The sequence below is a fragment of the Ascidia mentula genome, chromosome 3 (genome assembly GCF_947561715.1).
Source record: "Ascidia mentula chromosome 3, kaAscMent1.1, whole genome shotgun sequence".
Classification (NCBI taxonomy): domain Eukaryota; kingdom Metazoa; phylum Chordata; class Ascidiacea; order Phlebobranchia; family Ascidiidae; genus Ascidia; species Ascidia mentula.
In genome coordinates this window covers 7,159,676-7,184,225 of record NC_138568.1, presented here as the reverse complement: position 1 = coordinate 7,184,225, position 24,550 = coordinate 7,159,676, and the positions used below count along the sequence as shown (strand labels likewise).

General features: G+C 41.8%; 4 protein-coding genes across 5 annotated transcripts in view; 2 read left to right on the top strand and 2 right to left on the bottom strand.

Annotated features, from left to right (window-relative positions):
- Positions 1-8,609: 8,609 nt before the first annotated feature.
- Positions 8,610-14,152, bottom strand: LOC145895091 (uncharacterized). Its single transcript, XM_082983843.1, has 3 exons — positions 13,987-14,152; positions 13,082-13,174; positions 8,610-9,289 (listed from the first exon to the last, which is right to left on the bottom strand). The coding sequence occupies exons 1-3, from the start codon at positions 14,118-14,120 to the stop codon at positions 9,115-9,117; spliced, it is 402 nt and encodes a 133-aa protein (XP_082839969.1). The 5' UTR covers positions 14,121-14,152; the 3' UTR covers positions 8,610-9,114.
- A 1,228-nt stretch (positions 14,153-15,380) lies between these two features.
- Positions 15,381-17,358, top strand: LOC145893939 (uncharacterized). 2 transcript variants are annotated; one of them, XM_082982345.1, is made up of 6 exons: positions 15,381-15,714; positions 16,126-16,215; positions 16,278-16,386; positions 16,453-16,491; positions 16,921-17,228; positions 17,301-17,358. In XM_082982345.1, exons 1-6 carry the CDS (start codon positions 15,554-15,556, stop codon positions 17,356-17,358), a joined length of 765 nt encoding a protein of 254 aa, XP_082838471.1. In that variant the 5' UTR covers positions 15,381-15,553. The 2 variants fall into 2 exon arrangements, with proteins under 2 accessions (XP_082838471.1, XP_082838470.1); XM_082982344.1 differs by having other exon boundaries at positions 16,921-17,358.
- LOC145893935 (cadherin-23-like) overlaps positions 17,332-24,550 on the bottom strand; it is a 33,355-nt gene continuing 26,136 nt past the window's right edge. Inside the window, exons 38-46 of the mRNA XM_082982340.1 lie at positions 23,736-23,896; positions 19,717-19,877; positions 19,190-19,383; positions 18,680-18,810; positions 18,427-18,516; positions 18,267-18,305; positions 18,075-18,150; positions 17,771-17,857; positions 17,332-17,453 (exon numbers count right to left, since the gene is read on the bottom strand). Coding sequence (XP_082838466.1) covers positions 17,355-17,453; positions 17,771-17,857; positions 18,075-18,150; positions 18,267-18,305; positions 18,427-18,516; positions 18,680-18,810; positions 19,190-19,383; positions 19,717-19,877; positions 23,736-23,896 — 1,038 coding nt within the window. The 3' untranslated portion in view covers positions 17,332-17,354. The remainder of the gene's footprint in view (positions 17,454-17,770; positions 17,858-18,074; positions 18,151-18,266; positions 18,306-18,426; positions 18,517-18,679; positions 18,811-19,189; positions 19,384-19,716; positions 19,878-23,735; positions 23,897-24,550) is intronic.
- LOC145893937 (uncharacterized) lies at positions 21,239-23,865 on the top strand. The gene is made up of 6 exons (XM_082982342.1): positions 21,239-21,587; positions 21,654-21,819; positions 21,880-22,013; positions 22,168-22,279; positions 22,656-22,825; positions 23,462-23,865. Exons 1-6 carry the CDS (start codon positions 21,280-21,282, stop codon positions 23,547-23,549), a joined length of 978 nt encoding a protein of 325 aa, XP_082838468.1. The 5' UTR covers positions 21,239-21,279; the 3' UTR covers positions 23,550-23,865.

The window sequence follows — 24,550 nt, the reverse complement described above, 5'->3', positions numbered from 1 at the left end:
GTAGTCCATAATCATGTTTCAACATAAAGCGGTAAAATTAGAACATGTAATCTCAACTATTAGCATTTAGCTCTTTATCTCCGCTTGAAATGTTTCACTATTATATTTCCCTAATAATACCTCGAACTTAACCTTTGTCTGGACGTTTCGCTGAATTACTCCCAAACACAAGTAAACACAGCTTTGTATGCTAATGGGCATTTTTGTTCTTCAGGGTCAGACACGGCTGCTGTGTGGGTGCAATTGTGAAAGAAAACCTGTCTCCGCCATTTCCTTATATTCCCTAATCTATTTGCATCTATGGAACCTAAATATCAGGAACCCATGGCGGAATGTTACCTGGGACAAAAAATGTGTTAAGCGATTTCTAATTATGTGTGGGTGTTGTCACAATAACATACGGTAGCATGAAGCCCCCAAAAATGTTCCGAAAAAATTAACCCGAACGTATAGACAGACTGTTAATGAGTGTGCTTGAAGAAAACTTGCAATGCTATAAACAACTCCATTGCATTCCGTCCAAACTGTGGTATACTCCGCATATAAGCAACATATAGTATATATTTGTGGAAGTTTAAGTTCAATAGATTAGGGCCAAAATCATATTGCTAAAAACTTGATACAATGTGCGATGTGACTGCGATTAACCCAAACAGTTGGCTTCACATAATTATTCACAGTTATTACAAAAAAAAATCACAGCTAAATTCTTGATTTGAGAATAATCTTTCTTGGTCCGTTTCTTTTCGACAGGCGCGACTTTGTTGTCTCCCCGTTTATTTGACGCGAGATGAAACGCACAGCAGAATTTGTTCCTGTCGCATTATACGGCAAATCCTTGCAGCCGAGGCGGCCAGTTGCGTCGTGTCTTCAAAGCACTGTCCACCGCCTCGCTTCAGGAAGTCTGTTAAGTATTTTTTGTGGATGAAAGGGGTCGCCTAACTTCGCCGACACAACGGTGTAAGACTTCTGGCTGTACATGGCTGGCATTTTTTGTCGGTGCCCGGAAATTACGCACTTCGCTCTTGCCTTTTTCGGTCATTGCGCCGTTGCTATGTGTGTTCCTCACTATCTGTTATAAGAAAGTTCGTCATATGTATCTTTTTTTCATGTATTACTTTAACATTGCGTTCACAACCACGTTTTGAAGCTGAATAATGGGTTTTAAAATGCTTTTCATTACTCCGTAATTGGTGGTGCTTTACACCATCACGTTTGTAAGCCCACAAACAGTGTTATCACAAGACTGGTAAAATTTTGGCGGCTGGATTCCAACTTTTCAAGTAATTACAACCAGGCACTGGTGCGGTTTATTTACATTCAATAATATTTGACGTAACGCATAACCTCCCCGAATTCGACGTTTCGTCTACGTGCTGACGGTCCTCAACCGGACCTCAAGTAAGTGATGAAGGCCGTTTCCTCGTATAGGCATTCGCGAAAGACACCCGACTCGCGCTCGCTTAATTTTAGCCATTTCGAACACTGCGCGCTGACAACAACAGGTCACGCCTCGTTGCACATCAAAGGCGGCGCGTGGCCCCGCTCTCTTTGTCACGCATCGCTGCTTTCGATCAAAGGCGTCGGGCCGTCTGCAACGAGCTGCGCATAGCCATCAAAAACAAAAGCGAGCGCCTTTTTATGACGTAACAACGGCAGCGCTAGTGACGCTTCTGATACAGGAGCGAAAGTGTGCCGAACGTGCAGATTTGCGATCGTCGCAAGGTCGACTTGCGTGCTGTGAGATGTTTGACATCGATGTGACGTGCCTTGTACGATTTGTAGTCGCTCATCACCATTGTCTGAGTTGTTCCTTTCGCATATGTGCGCTGGGTGATTCTCAACTCCATGAAGCGTAAACATATGAGTGGCTTTGGAAAAGTTCGACTGTTTACTTGAGTAAAATGTTTAAAAGAAGCAGTCAATGTTGACCGAGCGTATATTTTAACGAGGTCGTAGGTCAACAAAAAAATGTCAAAATAACTAAATGATCCAACTAATTTCCTTGGCTTTGTGTACTTGGCATTGGTTTGCGATATACGCGACTATTGTATTTCAAATTATTGTAAGCAAGCGGTTCCTTGGTGTTTTAATTCTACAAAACACCTTCTATCATCCAATGATAACGGCAGGCAAGATGACGCTGAACAAAATCTTCTCTTTTATGTTAAATTCTTTGCCCAGTAAGTTTGTACGAGCATGTATGCCTTCTGTGGAAGCACAACTGTAGTGGTTTGATGTCTGTCGTGTCCACGACCAAAAACTCGTGACGAATTTATCCGTAACATCGCTTCCCCTATAGGACACGAAATACGTTGAGGTGGGTTGGCATGCCACCTTTATCGTGTCCGATCGTGATTTTGGAAAATGTGAACGTATGCTTTTTAAACACGGTTTACGAAGCCCTTTTTCGATATATGTGAGCAAGGGGGAAAAGCCGAGTTTTGTTTTTATAGGACTTGCTTTGAAAATTAAATAAATTGATGAATGACTTGGACCATGATTAACCGAATGCTTCCACAAACCCAAGGATCGAGAAAAGTGGAACAGGTGTTATCCTTCTGATGTGAACGCTTTTAGATATGTTTCAATTCAGTAGGTTTAATTGTCTGTAATTGCTAACTCAAGCGACGTCGCCTCGTCGAGATTTTGAGAGGCCAACTGGGCGCAGTCGGCCCACCAAGGTCGCATGCTAGTACCCTGAATCTCGAAGGGGGTCTGCACAGATTACGAAATAAAAGCACAAACACCGCGAAACGGAATCACAATAAGCGCTCCAATAACGTGTGTAATTGATGGCTGACTATGACAGGATTGAGACCCTCCGCGTCGCCAACCCGACCTGCCCCACTCCGGGTTGATGTTGACTCTCGTATTTGCGTTGCCTCTCGACTGTCGCTGCAAGCATACACGATCCTTAGCGTCGCGTCGTCCGCCTCTCGAGGGGGTCCGGTGCGCTCAAGTGTTGAATAATCGCACCTGACATTACGGCCGGCGTTTGGTGGACTTTCCATTCGTCGGGGTTTCTTTCATCGTTACTTCCCGACATGTGGCTATCGCATTGGTTTAATAACAGTTTGATGTGGCATCCACGCGTGTGTGCCCGTCTATTGCAGACGGAAAATCTTGCACCGTGGGAACGCACCGGCCACATATTTCACCAATCAAAAGCCTTTTGCAAACCCTCCTTACGAGGTACAAAAGTCCAACCCGAAATGCGATCATTATGGGTATGTTTGTCCTGGCAAAGTCCCTTGACATCCACTTTGGTGCTCATAACTCCGGCTCTTAATGCTGCTTTGATCGATAGGACTTGAGGAGCCTTGTTATCATGCGAAAGGCAAACCTAGACTTATCCTAATTTCATATTTATTCTGGAGACAAGGCCTCCGAAAAATCCCTTCCGCAAACAGAATTTGCTGAAATGTTTTTCCCTGGGCCGGTGTTGACATTTTTCTGGGGCATATTTGCGTAAAGCGGTTCCAAGATAAAAGACGAATACGAAGAATTCGCGATAAACGCGCGCCCAGCGAGCAGTGGGCGGACCAACCTCTGGACCTCTGATGCTTATGATTGACAGACAACCACGCAAATCTCGGTACTGCGCTATGCAAAATATTCAAAGCCGATTCCCGCGTTCGCGTGTGCCACTGCGTCTCGTCGGCTGGAGAATAATTGACCGCCCGGACAATTAAGCCCCCAGAGGAGCGTTTTGTTTATCCAAGTGCCAGAATTAGTATCGGGCCTGTCGATCTCGACAGACAGGTCCATGTCCATTTCCGCGCAAATTTATTCGAATCCACCTTTATCTGCGGATAATGTTGTGATTAATAGCAGTTTTTCGACGCCTAATAGCCACTTTGGCCGAGGTAATGAGCGCCTATTTTGCCACTGTGGCATCTGCCGGCACTAAGCGACTCCCGGTGCCAATGGAAGGTGGCCTCTGCAACATATTGCCGCCGATTTGCCCGCTTCGGTCGGCAGAGGAGGCATAAACACTCGAGGTAATGATCGCCGCCCCTTGAAAGCAATAGGCAAATTACACGACCATTAGGGTCTGAAGTCGGGTTATTTCGGTCGTAATTGCTCTTGAGATTATGAATTTTGCGGCTTTCCACGTGGCTGCACTGCAAAGCTCTGCATGCGATTGGCGGATGCTGCGGTAAAGTAACATCCCGTACTTATATTTCGACCCTACATCGTAGAGAGGTCGGAACGGATATAATTTGTCGCCACCGTGGAGTCACAGAGGTACTGCTGCTAACTGGACATGACCTTGTCCTGGTCTTGTCGCAACACCTCCTGTCACACCCTCCTTGGGCGTATTTACTCTGCAATTTGTTTGAATTAACTCCCCCCCTACATGAGTTAGTGACGATTCTTCTGTCGCTTTGTTTCAAAGAGAAATCGATTACAGAAATAAATTAAAAATCAGACGGGAATTCCCAATTACGCGAATGATTTAAATTGATTCGGTGGCTCTTGGAAGTTTTGGAAGAAAATTCGTGTACCTACACTGTATAATGCTTTGTGTGTTGGTAGACCTGCATTCCAAACAAAAGTGCGACATTGGCCTGATCCGATAGCTAAGAAAAATGCCAACAAAAGAAGAGTTTGAAAGTTTCTTTGCCAACACAGCTGGGCCCAAATGTAAGCGCGGAATTTACTTGGCACGTGGCAACCGCAAAAACAAAGATATATCGCGATAATACTGCAAGATAAGTCTTTGAAGCCAAGTATTTAACCTTATGGTACATTCGGGTGTACCGTCCGCAGTATACGGGGCTTGGCATTGCTTAACTGCATCTGGCGGCTGAAGATTTGGATCTTGTATACACTGATGATAACGACCTACTTAGAATTCCGCTTCACACGCAATTATAGAATGGACTTCGTGGCATAAGGTTTGATTGCACTGTGGCTTGACGCCTGCTACTCTTCTGCTATACCTTTACGTCTCGTAGCTATATCTCGTGTTGGAATCAAAAGTGGTGCATGCCAAGCAATAAGATCACTTTAATTAACAACGTCTTGTAAAGATTTAATCGTAAAAACACCATGTCACGCCTTGCATTTCTACGTTGATTTTTACACGAGATAAAAGCTGCGGACACACCGGCCTCTTGTTATTGATGGCTAATATACATTGTACATACCACCACTATTTAAAGTGTGGATTTATTAAAAAAAGTGCGCGTATTAAGATCATGCGACAAAGTGCAGGAGTTACATAAGCAATGGTTGTGTGGGAGGAATGCGCTATAGTAGGAAGACAAACATCGTGATTTGTCGACCGGGGCACTCTTCAAATGCCGAGTAATTGTTTACGAAAGTCCCTGCAAGCGAATCAAAACAATTCGATCGCGGCTTTGGGCGTAGAGTCCTCCGACTCTTTAGGCGTGACCCAACATGGATTATCGTTGGGGCGTGGCTGGATAGCCCAAATGTCGACGCTGTTTAATTAACGATCGCAGCTTTTTGCGTGTCGCGTTACCGCCGCGATGGAGTGGCTTTCGCTTGTTCTTTTCGCTTTGTTGCGGCGACAGTTGGCAGAGCATCAAAGGGCGGCGTCTGCTGTCCGCCTGATCCTCATGTCTTGGACTAGACTCACGCAAACCGCAGCACCGTCGTCATTCAGTGCAACTGTCCTGTGGTGCTGAACGTATAGGGCACCTGCGCGACCCGTACAAAACGGCCGTGAAATGTCAACGAGAGTTCGTTGAGTTTCCAGGTGACCCTGTTAACCTCAAGGAGAAAGTTTGAGGCGGGGTTTTCGCACTGATCCATTGGATGGGTTTGTGTTCTCACCACTTTGCATGTGTTTTGAACCTTGTCCCACCCTGGTTTTGCACATTACGATAAAAGTCATCCATGTTCACCCGAGGGTGCAGAAGAAAGGTATTGGCTTAGTGTTAACTTAAGATTTGTTCGTTTGGGAATCCACCACTAGACTTTTGTAAGAACTGATTAAATGTTAAAGCAATTTACGACCGAAATACATGTAACTGTGTATTTTAATTTCCTATTTTCAAGTGGGTTTAAGTGCTTGAGAAACGTCGGTAGCTGTTGGGACCAACTACGTGCAATGCAAAAAAAATTATGTTCCTGCAATGTCAAATTACGTTAACTTTATACAACAAGCAGTTTATATTCATCATAGTAGAAGCATTCTTGCACCGTGGCACGTCAAACACTCAAAAACCACCTTTCCACTCACCGCGATATACACTGCGATGCAGCCTCACGTTTTGCTTATTTACGGATTTAACCTGAGATGCTCAACCGCATTCTCTCTTATTCGAAAACATTGTATCATTATATTGTGATGTAACAGGTTTATTCCCGATTTCAAAAGGTTGGAAAACAATGCAGTCTTGAACAAGGATTTGTAAAACACGATGTCTAATTTAAAGACGCAAGTGTTTCTAAAATTAAACATTTTTTTATTATTTTAAAAGATATTACCATATAGTCTCTGTTTGAATAAGAAACTGACGATGCTTACATAAGCGAAATCGATTTTTTTGCAAATAAATCTGCTGACTTCAATCTGAGCCTTGTTGCTTCATGATATAGTCTCTGTTTGTATGGTTTATTTTGCCTTGGTGTGTTGACTCGAAGGCAAAAGTGTACACGTAACCTACGTACAACCAGTTTGTTTTGTACGTACGCATATTTTTTAGTTGCTAGATTGGACAAGACAGTTTACTTTTTCAAACAGGCTTATCAGTATCATTTTATTATCCCCTACTCCTGTGTTCCTCGCGGTTTCTTCCTCTGCAATATCAAGCTCAGTGTAACTGAGAAATATCAATTGCTCGCACGCGACAGTGTCGTTGTTTTCCAGCACGATTCTTTGGTTTTCAATCTTCGGTCAAAAACGCTATTACGTATTTTCTTATAGTTTTGAGAAGCTTGTCAAAGTTGAATGCGCTGTCTTTTTATTTTTATTTTATATTTTGCACGTTAATGCTGCGAAACTGATAACAAGCAGAAGTAACTGATCATTATGACTCAATATACGGCTCCTTTGCTACTAAGTTATGATAATTTTCTGAAGTTCTGGGGAATTTTGGAGCAAATAAATATAAAAAGGAGCAAAAAATTTTTGGAGCAAGAACACATAAGATTGACAGTTTGAAACCAATTTTGCGATCTGTCACCACGTCAGCGTGTACATTCTTTACATTTTTTGCCATTCAATGTATCCACATATCCACGGTGCGGTGCGTTGGACCCTTCCCTCATGCACACGCGTGCGATTAGAGACGGGATCATCCGACAATCGTTTTCCTGTGGCATGTGGCAAGCACCTGCGTACACGTGTCGCAGTAAAAATCGTGCAACACCTCAGAGCCCAATTACCGGTTCTCTGCCATTGGAATAATAGTAACTCCACGGATAATGAAAAGCTACGTTCATGCTGCTTGTAAATTGCCGTGACATAATACCAGGTTACAGAAGCACGACTTTGTTGGAAAATCTATCAATTACAGTGCTCGGATGTTTACAATTACTAGTACCAGTTGAGTTTGTTTTGAAACTCATGTTGCTTAAATCCGCCAGCGGGTGGTTTGGGTTCGCAACTACAAACGATTGAAAGCAAGGAACACCAATACGACCCTGTGTGTAAATGCAACGTAAGTGTATAATATAGACGACTATTTAGAAACACCAATGCAGCTCGTAAATATTTTTACATTTCTATAAAATACACACATCAAAAGTTCAAATCCAAGACCAATCGAAGTTGTCAGTTGAAGATTCATGCTTTATACATAAACATTTCTATGTAATCATTTGTAAGTTCAATTCCTTTTTTTGAAGGTGCACCTTTCTTGTTTCTATTTTAACCTACTAATGCAAGAAAGGCAGGGGTTCATCTTTGAACCCGCCTGTAATCAGAAACTACAACGTTTTGTTTTTCGGCGCCAGTGCGCTGTTTTCTGTTTGCAGAACTTATGCACAACGAAACCGCCGTCACACTCAAAATTCAAGCAAACAAACGGTCAGATTGCAGTTGAACAGTGCTTACTTTGTGGCTGTATTGTAAACACCCCAGCCACAAGCTCCCCAGAGTGTGGTGGAGTTCAGCCTCCAAAGTTAATGCGCTATTTTTAGTGTTGCTTTTCCGTATGCCCTACAACACAGATCATATGTCGTTTCTGCAAAGCCCCTTTGATGGGTGTTGCTAGTCGCCGTGGAGACCTTTGTGGATGTGCGCCCGTTGTCTGTATAAGGGTGAATGCGTTATGTACTCAGTGGTCTACTTTCACTGGCACTCGATCTCCATATGGGGAGCTGGTATTTCGGCCCCATAGTCACGTTTTGGGGTTCGGTTTAGTTCTGTGGCTAAGGAGTGAAAGTGCATTGGTTCGGTGCTTTTTTGATGTGATCGATAGTTTCCATGACCCTGCACGGGAAAACACTTTAGTAAAATTTATTGGTACTTCTTGTAAGATAAATCAAGCTGAACTGTCAAACCTGTCAAGCAATATGCAATCCTGGATTGTTTGAGCAATCACAAGCAGCGCGGAAACGTTTATTTCTGCGGGCTAAAACCAGTCATCTTTTTTACTCGTAAAAAAAGCAATACAAAACGGGTTGAAAATTAGAAAAGGTTCTCTGCTACTTCCAACAGACTCTGAACAACGCCTGGCACAAGCAACGGATCTGATGAAAACGTCGGGAAACGAGTAATAATAGATAAGAACAACTCGGGAGAGATAATAAGTTTGAAATAAGAATTGATCTTCACTTTAATGGCAGCTATATTGTAAAGTTGATGGTTCATTTAAACTGATCTTTTTTCACGAGACAATTTGCCGAACTTCAAAAGAAATCCATGTATGTATTCAATGCACGCAATAAAGACACCTCGCATCTTGCGAAAGTACTTGGTTACATGAGACACGTAATTTTATACAAAAAAGACAATGTTGAACTACTAAATTCGCGCAGACGGAAAAACATTACATCAAAATTAATTACTGCATAAAACTGGAATAACACTGCATTTGTTTGCTTTTTTGGTAGCTGTTTGGATTGTACAAAATATATTAAGGTAAACAACTGATATTAAAAAGTAAAACCAAAATTAATCGCAGATATAGTCTAGGTCGACTCCACTTTGGAAGGCCACTTCATTTTCTTCTTCCCGCGATACCTGCGGATCACGTGATTGACGTCATAATCGAGACGGTATTCCTCGCGAGCAACCTGTGACGTCAGTCCCAGTTGGAAGTCGACCAATCCGAACGACATCCGTGGGTTGAAATCAAGTTTGCTTCTGTAGGATAAAAAGGCTAATCAGCTTCGCCATGTGAACGTGCGGAAATAGGGGAAAGTGGTAACGCTATTTCTTGTTTTAGCTTTACGAATCTATATATTTTCAATGATTTCGTTGCGGCAATCGTCCAGTTAGACTGCAATGTGGGGCGATCCTGCCAGTCATGCCGCTGTATGAACATTACTTGTCCATTACCAAACTTTTCTTTCGAAAATGAGTTCTTTAGGTGTCTGGCGCTGATTGGTTTATGCCAATTGTTACAATTCTGTGGGAAAAGTCGACCCGTTCCACGGAATGTGTGGGTGGCCGAGCGCCTTCATCACTCATGACGCATAATGGACGCAACAATTGGCTTGGTGACGAAACAAACACTTTGTCAAAACAACACTGACGCACTTAATCAACCGAATGTTTCGCGGCATTTTTCGTTCCTTGGTCCCGGTGTCACATTTTTCACCGGAATGTTGGCACAACATACAAGAAACTTACGCGTAAACGAGCACTGGAGTGCACTGCTCTGAAAACAACGGGATTACGCATCGCCTCGCGTTCCTAAACTACGGCAATTTGAACTGTGACCTCACAAAAGGCAAGTGAATCGCCCCAGTGACGTCAGAGGTCTTTTTGTGGTGAGTTGTTTGATTAAAATTTGGCGCGGAGGTTTCAGACGCAAGTGCGTGTTGCAAAATGGCCAGTGAAACTTTCAGGCAATCCCCTCTCCCCATGCATTTACGTCATAATGCGGTTTATTGCCGGGTGGGGCTTTGACCTGTGGTTGGCCCACCCGTAATACGTCTTAGTTTTTTGACAAGTGTAAACGCTAAAATGTTGCTTACTTCAACGGCTTAGCCACCTCATATGTGAGTGGAACATACGAAATATGTTGGCAAAGGGCGTGAATCTCATTGTATTCGGAACAGTAGCAGTTGCGAATTTAAAGCCTAACAATTTAATCTTATTAACTTGAAATGCTGTTTTTCATACTTCATGCGCAATACATTTTCCAATGGAGATAATTTGTGTCTGTTTTGGTAAATACAGTTGCGCTGGGTTTTGAAATTACACAACGCTAAACGTTTGGAAAAAGGTGGTTCGGTTGATTCAAGTCGACGAAACTGATCAGAAACTGGATGATCTTAATTTCTTTCCAAGAAAAAAATGAAAAACTTATGTTCCTTTATACCACAGGGTTCATGACTTTATCCATTAAGTAAGCATGCGTATCTGAAATCAATGTAATAGCAGATGTAAAATGTACTGTATCTCGTTTTCAAACATCATGTTCAAGGAAACAGTTGGTTGAAAACACGAGGGTGTGTTTTGAATTGGACTCCTCTCAGTTTTATAGAAACATTACGTCATTCCCGTTACAACAACGCCCTTAAAACTCTTCACTGTGAAATACGTCGTCAAATCAGGAGAAATGCAGCGTCATCGGAGCGAGGGGGGAACTTTCCTATCAAAATTTGTCCGTTTTCACGCCGCCACCGGTCATTATCCACACCCATAAAGGCGTCACTCGTCACAGCAGTCGAAGAAACAGGACTTTCGGGTGTTAATTGATCGCAATTTTGTCGCAGGCCTATTTAAAGCGCAAGGGACGATAAATGAGAGGTTGTATTTTGAAAATACTTCACGGACCATTGACTGAAAATCGTGACTTGGAGATTATGACGTAATTCGCTCTAATGGAACCAGAGGAGAGGGGCTTAGTGTGAATATACACAAGCGGGAACATGACCCGATCGCTCGTCATTTACCCCCGTTCGGGTCAGCTGAGTGCCATTACAGAAAAATCCTCAATTGTTTATCCTCTATAGCCCAGCGTTATCCAACTGGTGGTGCGAGAAAGCACTCCGGGTGGTACACGAGAATGCTGTTCAGTGCGAACAATGCACCTCTGAATCATGTTGAAATAAATGAAAAACATTTATGACAACCGTTAATAAACTTTTTTTGTCACTAGTTTATCCTTTTGTTTCCATGCTCAACAGCTAAATATTATATGATAGTTTGGCAGCACCTTAAAGGTCGTTAGGACGAATTTTCCTCTAAACGCAGGTGGTTCGTGGCTGCAGAACTTTGAAGTGGGAAGGTACACGATAGAATTCAGGTTGAATACCACTGCTCAAGGAAAATATATACACATTTACAACCGGGCATCTCAGTGTTTTAGTTATTCATGCGGCTATTGCAAAGCGAAGTCTTGCGCAAACCCGGGACATATATTTTCATGTTGTTTTTAGTGAAGGGAGAAATGTCTTGACCAATTCACGTATGGACTAAATTTACTGCTCAGCAGCACTACACGTGGCCAGTACAAGAAAACAATCCTGCAGCTTGTACGAACCTTGTATTTGTATTCCATTCATTGAAGTGTTTTTCGGGCAACGGACATTGTGACCCCTCCAGAAAGGGTACATTGTGACCCCTCCAGCTACCACCAAAACAAAGCTGAATCATCAGTTCTTGTTAGTGGAACACAAGCACCGTGAATGCTTTACAATGAAACGGGAAAATGGTGGGCACATTTTGCCTGTGTCTGCACTGCCTCCCAGCTAATAACCGAAATCTATCAGAATACTGCGGGTGCTTTGTCTGCGCCACGTCAAATACGATCACAGCACATCAAAGGCGCCCAAGTCACAATCGTCGGCACGACGCCTTTGAAGTAGGCGCGCGCGCGTCATAATTCATGACGTCACAGTGATAGGAAGATCAACGCAGCTGGGAATTCGGGAAAGAGACGTGGCAAGTTGCACGATCGTGATTTAATAAAACGCTCGCAAGCGTTTTTCGCGGCTTTCACAAGGAGCCGTTCGCCTCCCCAGTTACGCCCACTTCTCTTAAGCTAATATTGCCCAAAAAGACGCAATTTAGCGGCATCCGACAGCAGCTCCCGCCACTTCAAAGGGAATTCGCCGCGAAAGCGGTAGGAAGCCGTTGTTTAGGTTCTCCCGATTTTAATTTACTGTTCGCTGCACGATTGGGGGGCGACCTGCGTAAACACTATCCAATGTGGGATCATCAATGAGCCCACTGTAAAATGCTCGCCGACGCCGTAGGAATGTCATGTTGTATTTGAACGTTGTCGGGTCAACGCTTCGTGCGTATTTGCCTTGGTTTTTGGTAGTTTACGTAAGCAGTTTCGCTTGAAATATGTGTATTTTGTTGAATAAAGTTTTGAACCCGTTCGCTTCGGCGTTTTATTGTCGTTTTTTTGTCATGTTCAGTTTGGACCACGCATTTTCAAATTTACAAATTCCAACAGCAACGAAGTCTACTTCCTGCAGAAATGCCATTTATTGTCCTTTTAACGGCTAATAGGTTTGTATATATTTTTTGAAGTTGGTCACAGTGATACACTCCTTTATTACATAAATTAAAACCTGCTTCAAAACCCAACATGACCACATTTAAAAGACTTAAAAACAGGGTTGCTGGCAATTGCCGTCAAAGCGTTTTTCAATTTTATGTAACAGCAGAGATAATGTTGCCGTATACTCCTTTATGAGTTGTGTGAATACTGATACGTTAAAGCATATTCTTAACACTAGCATTATAGGGCAATTCCTGTTTTTTTTTGACAGATTTGCTCTTGGCAAAAAGTGCGCATTTGTTGTTTTGATCAGATTAAAATTGATTAGTTTTACTGCAAACTTATGGCGCCATATTTTGAAACTCAACCAAAACACGAATGATATTTTTTTCAGAAAAACAGACGCTCCAAACCACGTTGCTCTTTACCGTCCTCTGTCGACGGCATTTTTGGTTTATATCTTCCTTGTTCACCTTATTTGTCGTGCTTCTCTGCCGCTAGTGGGCACTGCTGAGTCAAGATGTCCGCTGTTTTTTCGAATAACACGAAACATGGACTTCACCGCCCTGACGACAAGAAATAAGTTTACTATGAGTTGTGCGTAAATGTAATAAACATTTTCATGAACACCACTATGGATATAAGATATGCTTTTTGAATGGTCTTAAAATATTATTGTATCAAACACAATAGAAATAAAATGCCCATACGTAGTGGCATGCTGCATTTAGTAATTGGCAAATACTCTGAAATTACCCAACATTAGTTTTAATTTTATGTTTTATCACAAGTCACCGATTACGTCATACAGCGTATATTGTACAATTCATTGTTGAAAGTGATGGCGAAAATCAATTTTATTTGAATTAAATTACCGATTGTTCAAAATGCGAAATGACATGAACATGATTTTACAGTTCCACAATCCTTTGAACATTCTGAGATACAATTAAACTGGAATATAAAGGTTTGAATGGAAATACCAGAACTTAAAAGCGACATTCAAAACGTTCCAAACACATGCCAGGTTCATCTTTGGACTTAAAGCATGGAGCGCTTGAAATGTGATCAGTTACACCCAGAAGTTTTGTATCTTCGGTGACGAAGGGAAGTGGCGGCTTATACAATGCTTTGAATTATGATAGATCGCTACATTGAGGCTTAGCCAAACTGCTGTCGTAATATTTTCCCTGATTTACTCCCTGTTTAATTCTTGAAGGTCACGATCCTAATTTTTTAACGTGCACCTCGGTTTAATACAGTAGATGGTAAATTTTAAGATAAACCCGGAAATATCTGCTCACAGGAACTTCTGCTTGGGTTTGGTTGAAAAATTGCACTGTTTTAGTATATTTTCTACGATGCTGAAGATTCTCACCTCTGTTCATTGCAGTGCAACCTGAGTGTCTGCCTCTTACCGCTCTCAATAATCCTCAGATTCCTTTCAAGATCTGTCGTTAGACGATCAAGAATGGCTTTTGCGTCTTTATTACGATCCTTATGAGTCCTCATCTCCTTATTCGGGAGCAACCTCCGATAATTGAATTTCCGCCCGCCCACGATTTGAACAATGCCCGCTGTTCTACAATTAATTGATCGCGCGATTGTAACAAAATTGTCGCAACAATGGAATCTGAATCGTAACGCGACACCCCGCGACAATGAAAATAGAGAAATCGCGCCGCCCGACAACAATACGCGGGCGTTCCTGTGATTACCAGCGCGGACAAACACTCGTTTGTGACGTATACCTGGCTGATAACACTGTGGCATTCTTGAGGGAAAGAGCAATATGTTAAGTTGGTTTTGATGGGATTTGTTTGCAGGTGATAACGGTGGAGTTGTGGTTGTAATCATTAGAAGGGTTGGTGTGAAATACAGCTTGACAGGAGAGCCGGCTTGTGTGTCAGAAAGCGGATCTTGTATTGTTGTCAGTCAATGTTTTGCCAATGTTAACAGCGCCTTGTACGCCGGCGCAAGTGTATTTTTGACCCTTGCAAGGGCATTCGTCATACGTTTGCTGCTGACAATAAAATAAAAATTTTCAATCCTCCAAGTGCAGTCAAGCACCGGTCGTAAGACTGGTAACACTCCACAGTAACTTTACATACACTATGCCGTGAGATTTTTATAATTTATAACTGGTTATCCGCCTTTTCACGTGGAAAATTTACTTCGATAATTGCTATTTATGATTAAGTGTAGAAAGGCATGCAGAAACTCGCCAGTCGTGTGAACACTAACATGGCTTTAAATCCGTTTTGTGTCGAAACAGATGCTCCTTATGTTACAATGTTTACTCTATCAACACAAGATGTTAAAACGCCTGGTAAAGTATACATTGTTTCCATATTTGAGGTGCTTTCTTTGTCGCTTTTATGGGACCATTTACGACGGATAAATCATTTCAATTTGTTCAATGTGACAACCAATAATAATAGGTAGTTGCTCTAATTTCGGTTGTGGATTTTGACCAGTGTACGTTTTGCTCACTGTATGAAATCTCATGGGCCACTGAAGCATTTCGCAGGTTTTGGCTTCATTGTCTGTCACAAGTAAATATTAATATGCTTTCTATAACAGCGATAAACCGTATTTTCACACAAGAACCCAGTGATTTTATACCAAATTGCAAAAGTTTGTCACCGATGGATGTCACTTAAAAACTTCATGTTGTAGCAAAAATACATTGCAAATGCATTCATGTTTGGAAGGTGCTTAATCCTGTGGGACTAAAAACTAGCGTCCATCTTCTTTGTTTGCAGACCTGGTTGCGGTATTAGCGCTGCGCAAATCCGCCCAAAACCGCCAGTTAGTCCACTTGTGGCTTGTTAACAAGGTAGTTCAAAGTGCCCGAACCACTTGTGAATACCTCTTCCACCAACCAGCTCGTTTATTTGCACTGTTCCCACTGGAGAAGCTTTCGACATTCGTTCGTTTGTTGCATGATAATGGAGTCACTTGTTACGTCACAGCGACGCAACAATCGTCGCGAGACCCTATTGGTTAGGAAAGTGGCGAGCACGACAAATCCGGCGCTCATCTCTTCCCAGCAAGCGAAAATGCGGACGAGCAAGTTGCAAAAGGACATTGAGCGCCAATTAAGGTGTGATTGATTACTTGTGTCACTTTGGAATTACTTTAGAGTCTAAGGTCACTTTGACGTCGCCCCGAAAGCAATCAATGCGTTTTAGGGTACATATGAAGAGTGCTGCCAGGTTGCTGTACATTTAACGCACTTACAAAGCGATTTTTAAACTAACTTCCGCTAAACTATTCAAAATGCAGCAAGATTGGTTTTATCTCATGAAAAATGTGAAGTGTATTGATAGTTCTACCACTAAAAGACAAAGCAAATGCCGACAAATAGTCATATGTTTTGCGGTGGTTTAGACCTATATTGTCTGCAGCATTTGGAATAATGGCGTCAAAATAATGACCGGTTAACACAACGTGCGCAAACTACCATCTTTTCGCAAACCCCACTATATTCTAACCTCAAACATATTTTCTCAAGGCAACGAAGCAACGCCCAAAACCTTCAGGTATTTATTCGTCTGATGCAAGTAGACCGTTTTATTGACGACGCGGCCAAGGACGCCAAAACGTAAGTGTGACGTCACAATCGAAGTTGCGCAATATTAAGTCGAAAAAATTTTTGCCAAGCAGTCATCCGACCACACCTCCAACCACACCCACTCCTATGATGAACCACACTGCGTGCGATAGTGACGTAACAAGCGATGACGTAGAACCCCGAGCCTCACCTCGACACAAAGTTAGTTGTTGTGTAACTTTTGGAGGTTTCCCCGAAATAAAACACAATGTTTTTTTTTCATTTAAGATGAATAAACAGGTTTCAAGCAAGCCGTCCATGATGCTGGTAAGCATATAACATTTTAACTGTTACTGATACTTAAATGTTTTAAGCCATTTAACCTGGATACTTCGTATTACTTTACCCTGAAACTGCCTTGATGTTGTTTTAACTGATGTTGGTGATTTGCTAGACTTTCAATTTTATATAATGCACAATACTGGAAATATCGTAAAAGGGGAAAACTAGGGGACGTGTGTTATGAAATGAATGACATGGGGGGAATGTTAGCAATACGTGATGAAGTTTCTGGTACTGGCACTTGCGGAGAATTGTCTGCTGAGAAAGTTCTGGGAAACGCTTTATTAAAGCCTCATCCAATACATTAAATGCAGGAAGTGAAATATACATTACATGTACAAAGTGAACGCCACATTCAGCTTTACATTATCATGGCGTAAATATTTTCTAACCCAAAGGAAATACAATTTTAAGAACACTTGGATCGGAAACGACGCGGGCGGATTCAACGATTCGTGGCTGGTGATGCGCGGACGTAACATCCGGTTACAGCACCAGGATCACGTGAAAAGCGCACTGACCGGAACGCGTGACATCAAAAGTGCGAATCCGTGGCTCCAGAACACCAGAGGGCGCACTGGTGGCGCCCTAACGCCGCGTTTGTTGAGCCGATTTGGCACGCCAACTTTCGATCCAGGCCCGAGCGACCGCGAGGTCCCGTCGCGTTGTCATAGCAACGCGTTGAGGCGCCAGGACGACCTCCGTTGCTATAGCGGCAAGTCGTCTTTAGCGAGGCCAAAGCGAGAAGAGTTTAAACCAAATTCAGTGCCTCCCAGTTCTCTGAAAAACCGCAGAACGCCGGAATCGACCAGGTCCATTGTCATTCGAATCCCGGACCCGGGTCCATCCTAGAACGACGATCCGCTATCCGAGCCGTGAAGTGGCGTCAGGGCTTTGTCGCACCCCGTCGCGTGCAGTGTGATGTCACAAACGAATGCGTCGTGCGTCTGAAAGAGACGAACAAAACAGTGACGTCACCGTGTAGGGATTTAGGGCTGGTGTGAACGTAGTTGTGAGCTGTTTTTGACCGAGTTATGTTTGTTTTTGGTTTTCATTTATGACCTCACAATGCCAAGGGTGACATTTATGACCTCACAATGCCAAAGCAAAGTGCAATGGAAGTTATTTTTTCATTTATCAGTGAGAACTACAAAATGGTCAACAAATAATTACATCACGTTTTTTGCCTGCCAAAATTGTGGTCATATGATTAGGAAATTTTGGCGTCACAGTCATAAGCACAAAACAAAAACACATATTAAACCTGCAAATTCCTTCCTTCCATGGAACGTGTTGGCCTTCGTATCTGCGAAGGTGACCACAGGAGGGAGCTAGCGAGCACAGGACCATCCTTGTATTTTGAATGGAAACGATTTATTTTGACGCAAAAGACACGTTTTTTTCGCACGTTATATTGTTTAAATTGCTTTTCATGTATTTTTACACGTAAGGGTTACGGGTGTACTATAATAGTGTTTGTTATATTGTCCAGATTATGACTCCATGAGTACCCTGTAGTTTTTTAACTGCACAAACTTTCATGTGATTGACCCAAAACACCTGCCTACCGTTGTGAAACTTCTTTGAACTCTTCGCGATTCCGCCCCGCCTATCGTCTGTTTTTCCTTTGTGACGTCATCGCAACTGCAGGAAAACCGATTCGTCATGAGGCAAAACTTTTTGCACACAACATTCCACCCCCATTTAATTGTCGCGCAGATTCCCTTAGTTGAACGCAAAACTTTTTCCTCAGGACTTACCTCAGTCCGTCTTTACTTGATATCTTTTCGTCGCTCCTCCTATGACAGAAAAGCAAAATTCAGGTAACAATATCACAAAAACGTTTGCACTCACGTATTGAAAACTATAACTGTTGAACAAAAAACACATTTTTTAGATATAGCAGTGTATGTTCTTTACCTGTCAGCAGAAATTTCGCGCATATTATCGTCTCCATCTTGCTGAGGCGTTGTTGATTCTTCCTGCAGCTTTCTGATTTTATTGCGATACCTGAAAAATAATCGAGTTGGAATTTTCTGTTTTTAGAAACAAGCCCCCATCTTATCTCGTTTCCAATATTTACTATAGTTAGTACATTTATAGCGGGTATATTTTACTGGTGACGCGATTGACGCGACAAAATCGTAGCATTCACACTTTTGTGTTTACTCACGTGCGCCGCATGTGGATCAGACAAGCAAGGAAAAAAACAATCACCAACAGCAACACGATGAACATAACTGACAGACCAATACGCAGTCCCATTACGTCATCGGAAATGACTTTTTCCGTTGTTTGAATTTCCTGCAAACAAGGCTGCATTAAAAAAATACCATATAATACACCGGGACATAATTCGTTGGCATACTTGATACACACAGAAGCCTATGTAACATAGAACTCTGTGCGAACATTAGCGGTTTAAGTGTAGTCTTTTAATTCAAATATATAATCTAACCAAAAATAGCAGGCGTTTGCTTCCTTTCCACCTGACCGTTAACATTCACACAGATTTACTATGCAGGTAAATAAGTAACGGATCTGTGTCCCGCTGTATTAGTGTTTTCCAAGTACGAGATGAGTACATATGACTTGAATTTGCAACAGATTATAAACTAGATAAGGACTAGGATGTCAAAATGTTTTCGTAGCTGTTGTTCGAAAAAATAAAATCGACATTTACGTAAAACGAGTAGTCTCGGAACAGTCGTTTCAGGTCCGAAGATCCCCGCTTCAACTTTTGTGCGATTTGATCCACGTCGTCATCGCCGTCGAAAACACGTATTGTTACGTCACTCTTGCTGACGTCACGTCGTTTTTGGGGTGTCACGTGATGTTGAACTTTGTCAATGGTTACGATCGATCCAGTTAAATTTTCTGTGGGATATATTGACAAGTAATCACAATAGAAACACAACCCAATTTAATCATTTTACGTAAATTAACTGCGTGGGAGCCTTTTTTGTCAAACAGTAGGATTTTAGAAGTACGAAAAAGGCCGGAAGTCTTTCATAAAACATGTCACTATTTTGTGGAGCATGGGCCATCCATTTTTGTTCTCGCGTATAATTATTAGAATTTAAATTTTCAATAAACTGTATTTTATGAAAAGGTATAAAATCGAGACTTAATACGATACAACATAGACATAGGGGCGAAATATTCGACAACTGTAGAAAAGGTTGGACATTCTAGCAGATATTTTCTCACGTAAAATTTCCGTGAACTTTTCTCTTTGCTCGGTCACAACATCAGGTGGACTTTCGACGACAAACTTAAGTCGGCTGCTCTTCTGCTTTATTAACACTTCTAAAGTTGTCACGGATGAAAGATTCGCAGAGTCACGTACCCGTACCTTCATAAGATATCGTCTAGAGACAAAAAAGGGGATTTTTAGCACCACAGTTTGGATACAGAAAAACCTTCATGGTCTATCAAAATTGCCATCAATATATAAATGTCCTATGGTGTATTCTGCGTCGTTAAGTTATTGGTTGTACGTAAAAGAGGTATTGCTTTGACAATCTAGCTGTCGCTTTATTTGGTGGAGAAAATATTTTTTTATTTTTACCAGTGGTGGGCGCTGCTGATTTTGTACATAAATAACGGCGGGAAATTCGGTCGACCATGCAATAAAAGCGACAAAATTCATTCGTTTGTTGTGCGTGTGTGTCCTGGTAGTGCTAAGAGAGCGTTTGTTTGGTGTTAATTGTTTGATTTTCAATGAGGAAGTGGTGGAAGTTATAATGTTTGTGTTAGGTTTACATTTACTGTACATTAGTTGGTATCTGTTATTGCAATGTGATTGAGTGTTATGTTATGGTATTTAAGTCCACAATCTGTATAATGATGTATAGTTTATAGCAGACAGTGGTTGCCAGTATGCAACAGAAAACCTTTGAAATACAAGCATCCTCTGTAACTACTTGTTTCAAATTTGCATTATACGCGCAATTGCCGGCATGGTATAATCGCAGCTAAGATTAGTGGTGCTTTAAAAGGGTTCATTGCGCATTTGAACAGGATGTGGTGGAAACGCACAGCTGCTATAAAAAACAGTGCAGGATCGCATGGCAATCAGCGAGGCCGTTGACTTGAAGGGACTTTCTTTCTCTTTTGTCACACAACCCGATTGTTTGGTCACAATGCAGACTAAACCGCGCTTTTCAGGAGATGAATATTTAAACAGCGTTTAGTTTCCAGTCAACAGACAAATGGGATGGGTTACGTGCTTTGTGTACAGTCTTGTGTGAGTACAACACAGACGTTCAAAATTGTGTTTTACTGCTTATTGTGGGTTATTCGAAAGAATATGTTGAAAGAGAAGTTCACAGCGTTTACAGACTACTATAATAGGCAGCACATTAGACTATTTGCACAGTCTTGTTAAAGAACGTCGTTGACTTCCACTGTCGATTACTTCCAAGAGATTTAAGAAAACTCCCTTTGACAAAGGAGAGGTTATTGAAAATGAAGGGCGCTGGAAACGGCCTTTCATTCACAGAACAACGAGCAATGGCCTGGATCTGTAGGTTGGTGTAAGGCGCTACTATACAATGCTAGGTTTGGTCGGGAAGTCGTCAATAAGTTTAATGTCCGCGAAAACTGCCATCGCTATATACGCATGAAAGGGTGGGAGTTTGATTGCGCAGGCAAACTTTGTGTTGATAAAGCATGGTATGCCGCAAACATACACTGTGTTTAAATGTGTGATTGTTTATGTGGCAGGCCTACTAGAATGCTTATACATATATATTTACATAAATTGTTATCATGTCAGTGACGAAAACTGTGACCAAAACCACTAAAGTCAGTTATGTACAAAATGATTTGGTGTCGCGCCAAACCTTCAACTTCAATTTGATTCCACTGCTTCGAATTTTGACAATACTGGTGATCTGCATCGCATATTACAACGCTGATATTATTCAACATGGTATAAACGTGACGTGGGAGTGGTTACGTCATCAGTGGTGGTACAAGACGGTGTACAACGAGACGTTTTCCGTTCAAGTTTGGACGTATTTTCCCCTTTTTGCTTTTAGAGTGATTCACAATTATAAACTGGCTGAAAAGTACAAGTGAGTGGTTTACCTCTTTTGTGTGTTGTGCTTTAACTTAGTGGTAAACGATTTTTGTTTTGTTAGAATCACAAGCAACAGCGCCGGTTACGAAAGAACATCAGTTTTATTGCAACTGAGGGAGGCATTTGAGTATTCGCTTCCCCTTGTTATTTTGGACACCTTTCACGTTAAGTCGTACGCAGGCGTCGAATCGCAAGTTTTGGTGGAAAAAAAGAACCACTGGTTTCAAGTACAGCACCTAATTGTTTCAATACGTATTTGTAAATTAAAATAAAAACGTTTGTTTCAGACCACACGAGCGCTACCAATCCCACCACCCCAGCTAAGTGACGTTGTACGGCATTTATTAGTAGCGCTGGTCATTTACGATGCCTGCTTCTTTCTTCAACACTTTACCTTTCACAAGAACGCCACACTGTACAGGTACAAAACCTCTGCTTCGAATATTTTGTAACTTAAAACTGTCGATGGCGTGAAGCCAACAAGCATGAAAGCTCTGCGAAGCACAAAGTGTTGCACTCCCAGTTAAAGTGCGTTGTTTTTTTACGATTAAATTACTTGTTTGTTGTTTTTTTAGGCTGTTCCACAAAGAGCACCACACGCACCAGTCTCTAAATGTAAAAGTCACCAACAAACTTCACATGGTAGAAAGGATAGCTCTCGTGCTGTCAGCGAATGCCGGACTAAAAGTACGGTTAATCTATGCTATAGTGCTAAGTTACCATTCTGCATGTAAGAACGAACGATTTAAGAGACCAACATAATATTTTTTTCGCGGTTTAGATGTGCCTTGAGGATGATTTAGATCAGGGCGTCACACTATTTTTTGTTTTGCTATTCCATTTGAAAAGGTAATTTTCTATGCGGCCTTTTGGTATGTATAATCTCTACACGTTCATGATGACAGTGTGCTAATACAGAATAGTCCCATCAACACTCAATTTGTTTCACGGCCCCAAAATTGCATTTTGATAGCTTTGTAAAGGTAGCCATTCAACCAGCATATATTTCCAACAAGCGTGTGCAACGCGACCATCCTAAAATAACATCCCAATGCCCTTGTAGGTTCAAGGTGCCCACCCTCTGACGCGAAGTTTTTTCATTATGTTGTTCGTACCCATATTGCTGGACAACCACAGTGGCTACGATTTTCCATGGTCGTACGACAAGATACTGCCAGCGGGTTTAGTGGCGGGACCTAGAAGACATTTTCTTCACCACGAATACGGGAACAGGTTAAAATTACTATGTATAGTGTAGAGTATAGGGTGTTATTGATTGATTTGCGGTTCGGTGAATCGAAAGTGATGAAATATTTACGCGAGTTTCGGTTCCACCTGGCTCACAAACTCGCTTTCTCTGGGGCACGACTAAGTGGATAACACAGAGTATATAATTAGGCCGCTGACATAGCTGTGAACATTAACGCGCCACATGGTTACGCTTGATTAGTAATAAGCCAAGTCAAAAGATGTAACGATGTTATGATGCTATGCGTATCGGGCATTCTTGTTAACTTTAAGACCGACAAACACAGCCTTTATTCAAAAGCTGCTGAAACGTCAATGTATATTTCTACTAGGACTTGCTTAATAGCCGTAGAGGGATCTAGCCCTCGGTTGGGCATTGTTTAATTATCTGCGACAGCAAATTACTTTAGTTGGTGTAATATTCTATTTGCATAAGAAACTCACGATGGTTATGGAAACCTACATAAGCGAAATCGATTTTCAAAATAAAATCTGCTGACGTAAATCAGAGGTTTGTTGCTTCACTATATATATTTGTACTGTATTTCTTTCAAGTAATTACGCCGGTATTACCAAAACTATGCCCTCATAAGAAATGTTTTTAATAATTTCTTTTGACAGATATTACCAACCTGTCTTCACATACCTTGACGGGATACTTGAATGGCGGCAAAAACGCGCTCGAGACGCAAAATCGCGTCAAGAATGAGATCTACAGTCATGGCAATTATACTTTTAACTTAACTAACAAATTTAATGTACTTGCGCATTTTATTGACATCCCATGCTTACTATACTCAGTCAGACTGAAGAGTGTGCGTCAATGTTTCTGAGTTTAGCTTAAAGTGTGCTAAAATCATGTGTGAACACGAATGTTTAACAAACTATTGCTTACCCTTTGTTTCCCATGATGAGTGACGACGTTCTGATGGCACCTGTTTCACTGTTGATGACGAAATCCCGGCGATCCACAGTTTTGTTGTTGGGTTTTATAAGCTTGCAATTGACCAGGTCGTATTCGATGTAATCGTTTAAATCCGGGTCGGTGGCGTTCATCTGTGGAATTAAAGTGCTGCGGATTATCTTTCGTGCGTTTTTTAGATGTCGCTTTAAATAGACTAATTTTTTTCTCCGCGAGTGGTTTTTCGTGTTTTGAATGCGAGGGTTACCAACCGGACAGGTACCGCGCTCCGTAAACAGTTCTAACCATTAGGAATACAAGTCACATACTTCTGGGGTGGAATAAACACTGTTTGTGAGGCATTTGTAAACGGTCCGTACAGAAAGAAGAAATTGTACTTTATTCAGGCACCAATAAATGCCGCATGGTATTGTCTTTTCCAGGGCTCCGCACTAACATATGCTAATACTGCATTATTTAGGGCTATTACCTTATGTGCACTTTTGTACATTCGTCATTTATTGATGTCATATACATCTGACGCACAAAGACTGGCCCGCAAATATACTACATGCGTTATAAATGATTTGGGATTCCTGCTCTAGCCAATGGGATGGAAGAGAAAAAGTTTTTTGTTATAATTGGTCCCAAACATTTTCTTAGGCTATAATGTCAGTCAGAAAAAGTTTCCCATGGTCCGTTTCGCCATACTTCCACCTGAATTAACAGATTATTTGCTAAGTACGAACCACGCCCGCCTAAGTGCGGTTCTGGTGCCCATTGTTGACTCAAATAAACGTGTGACAAAA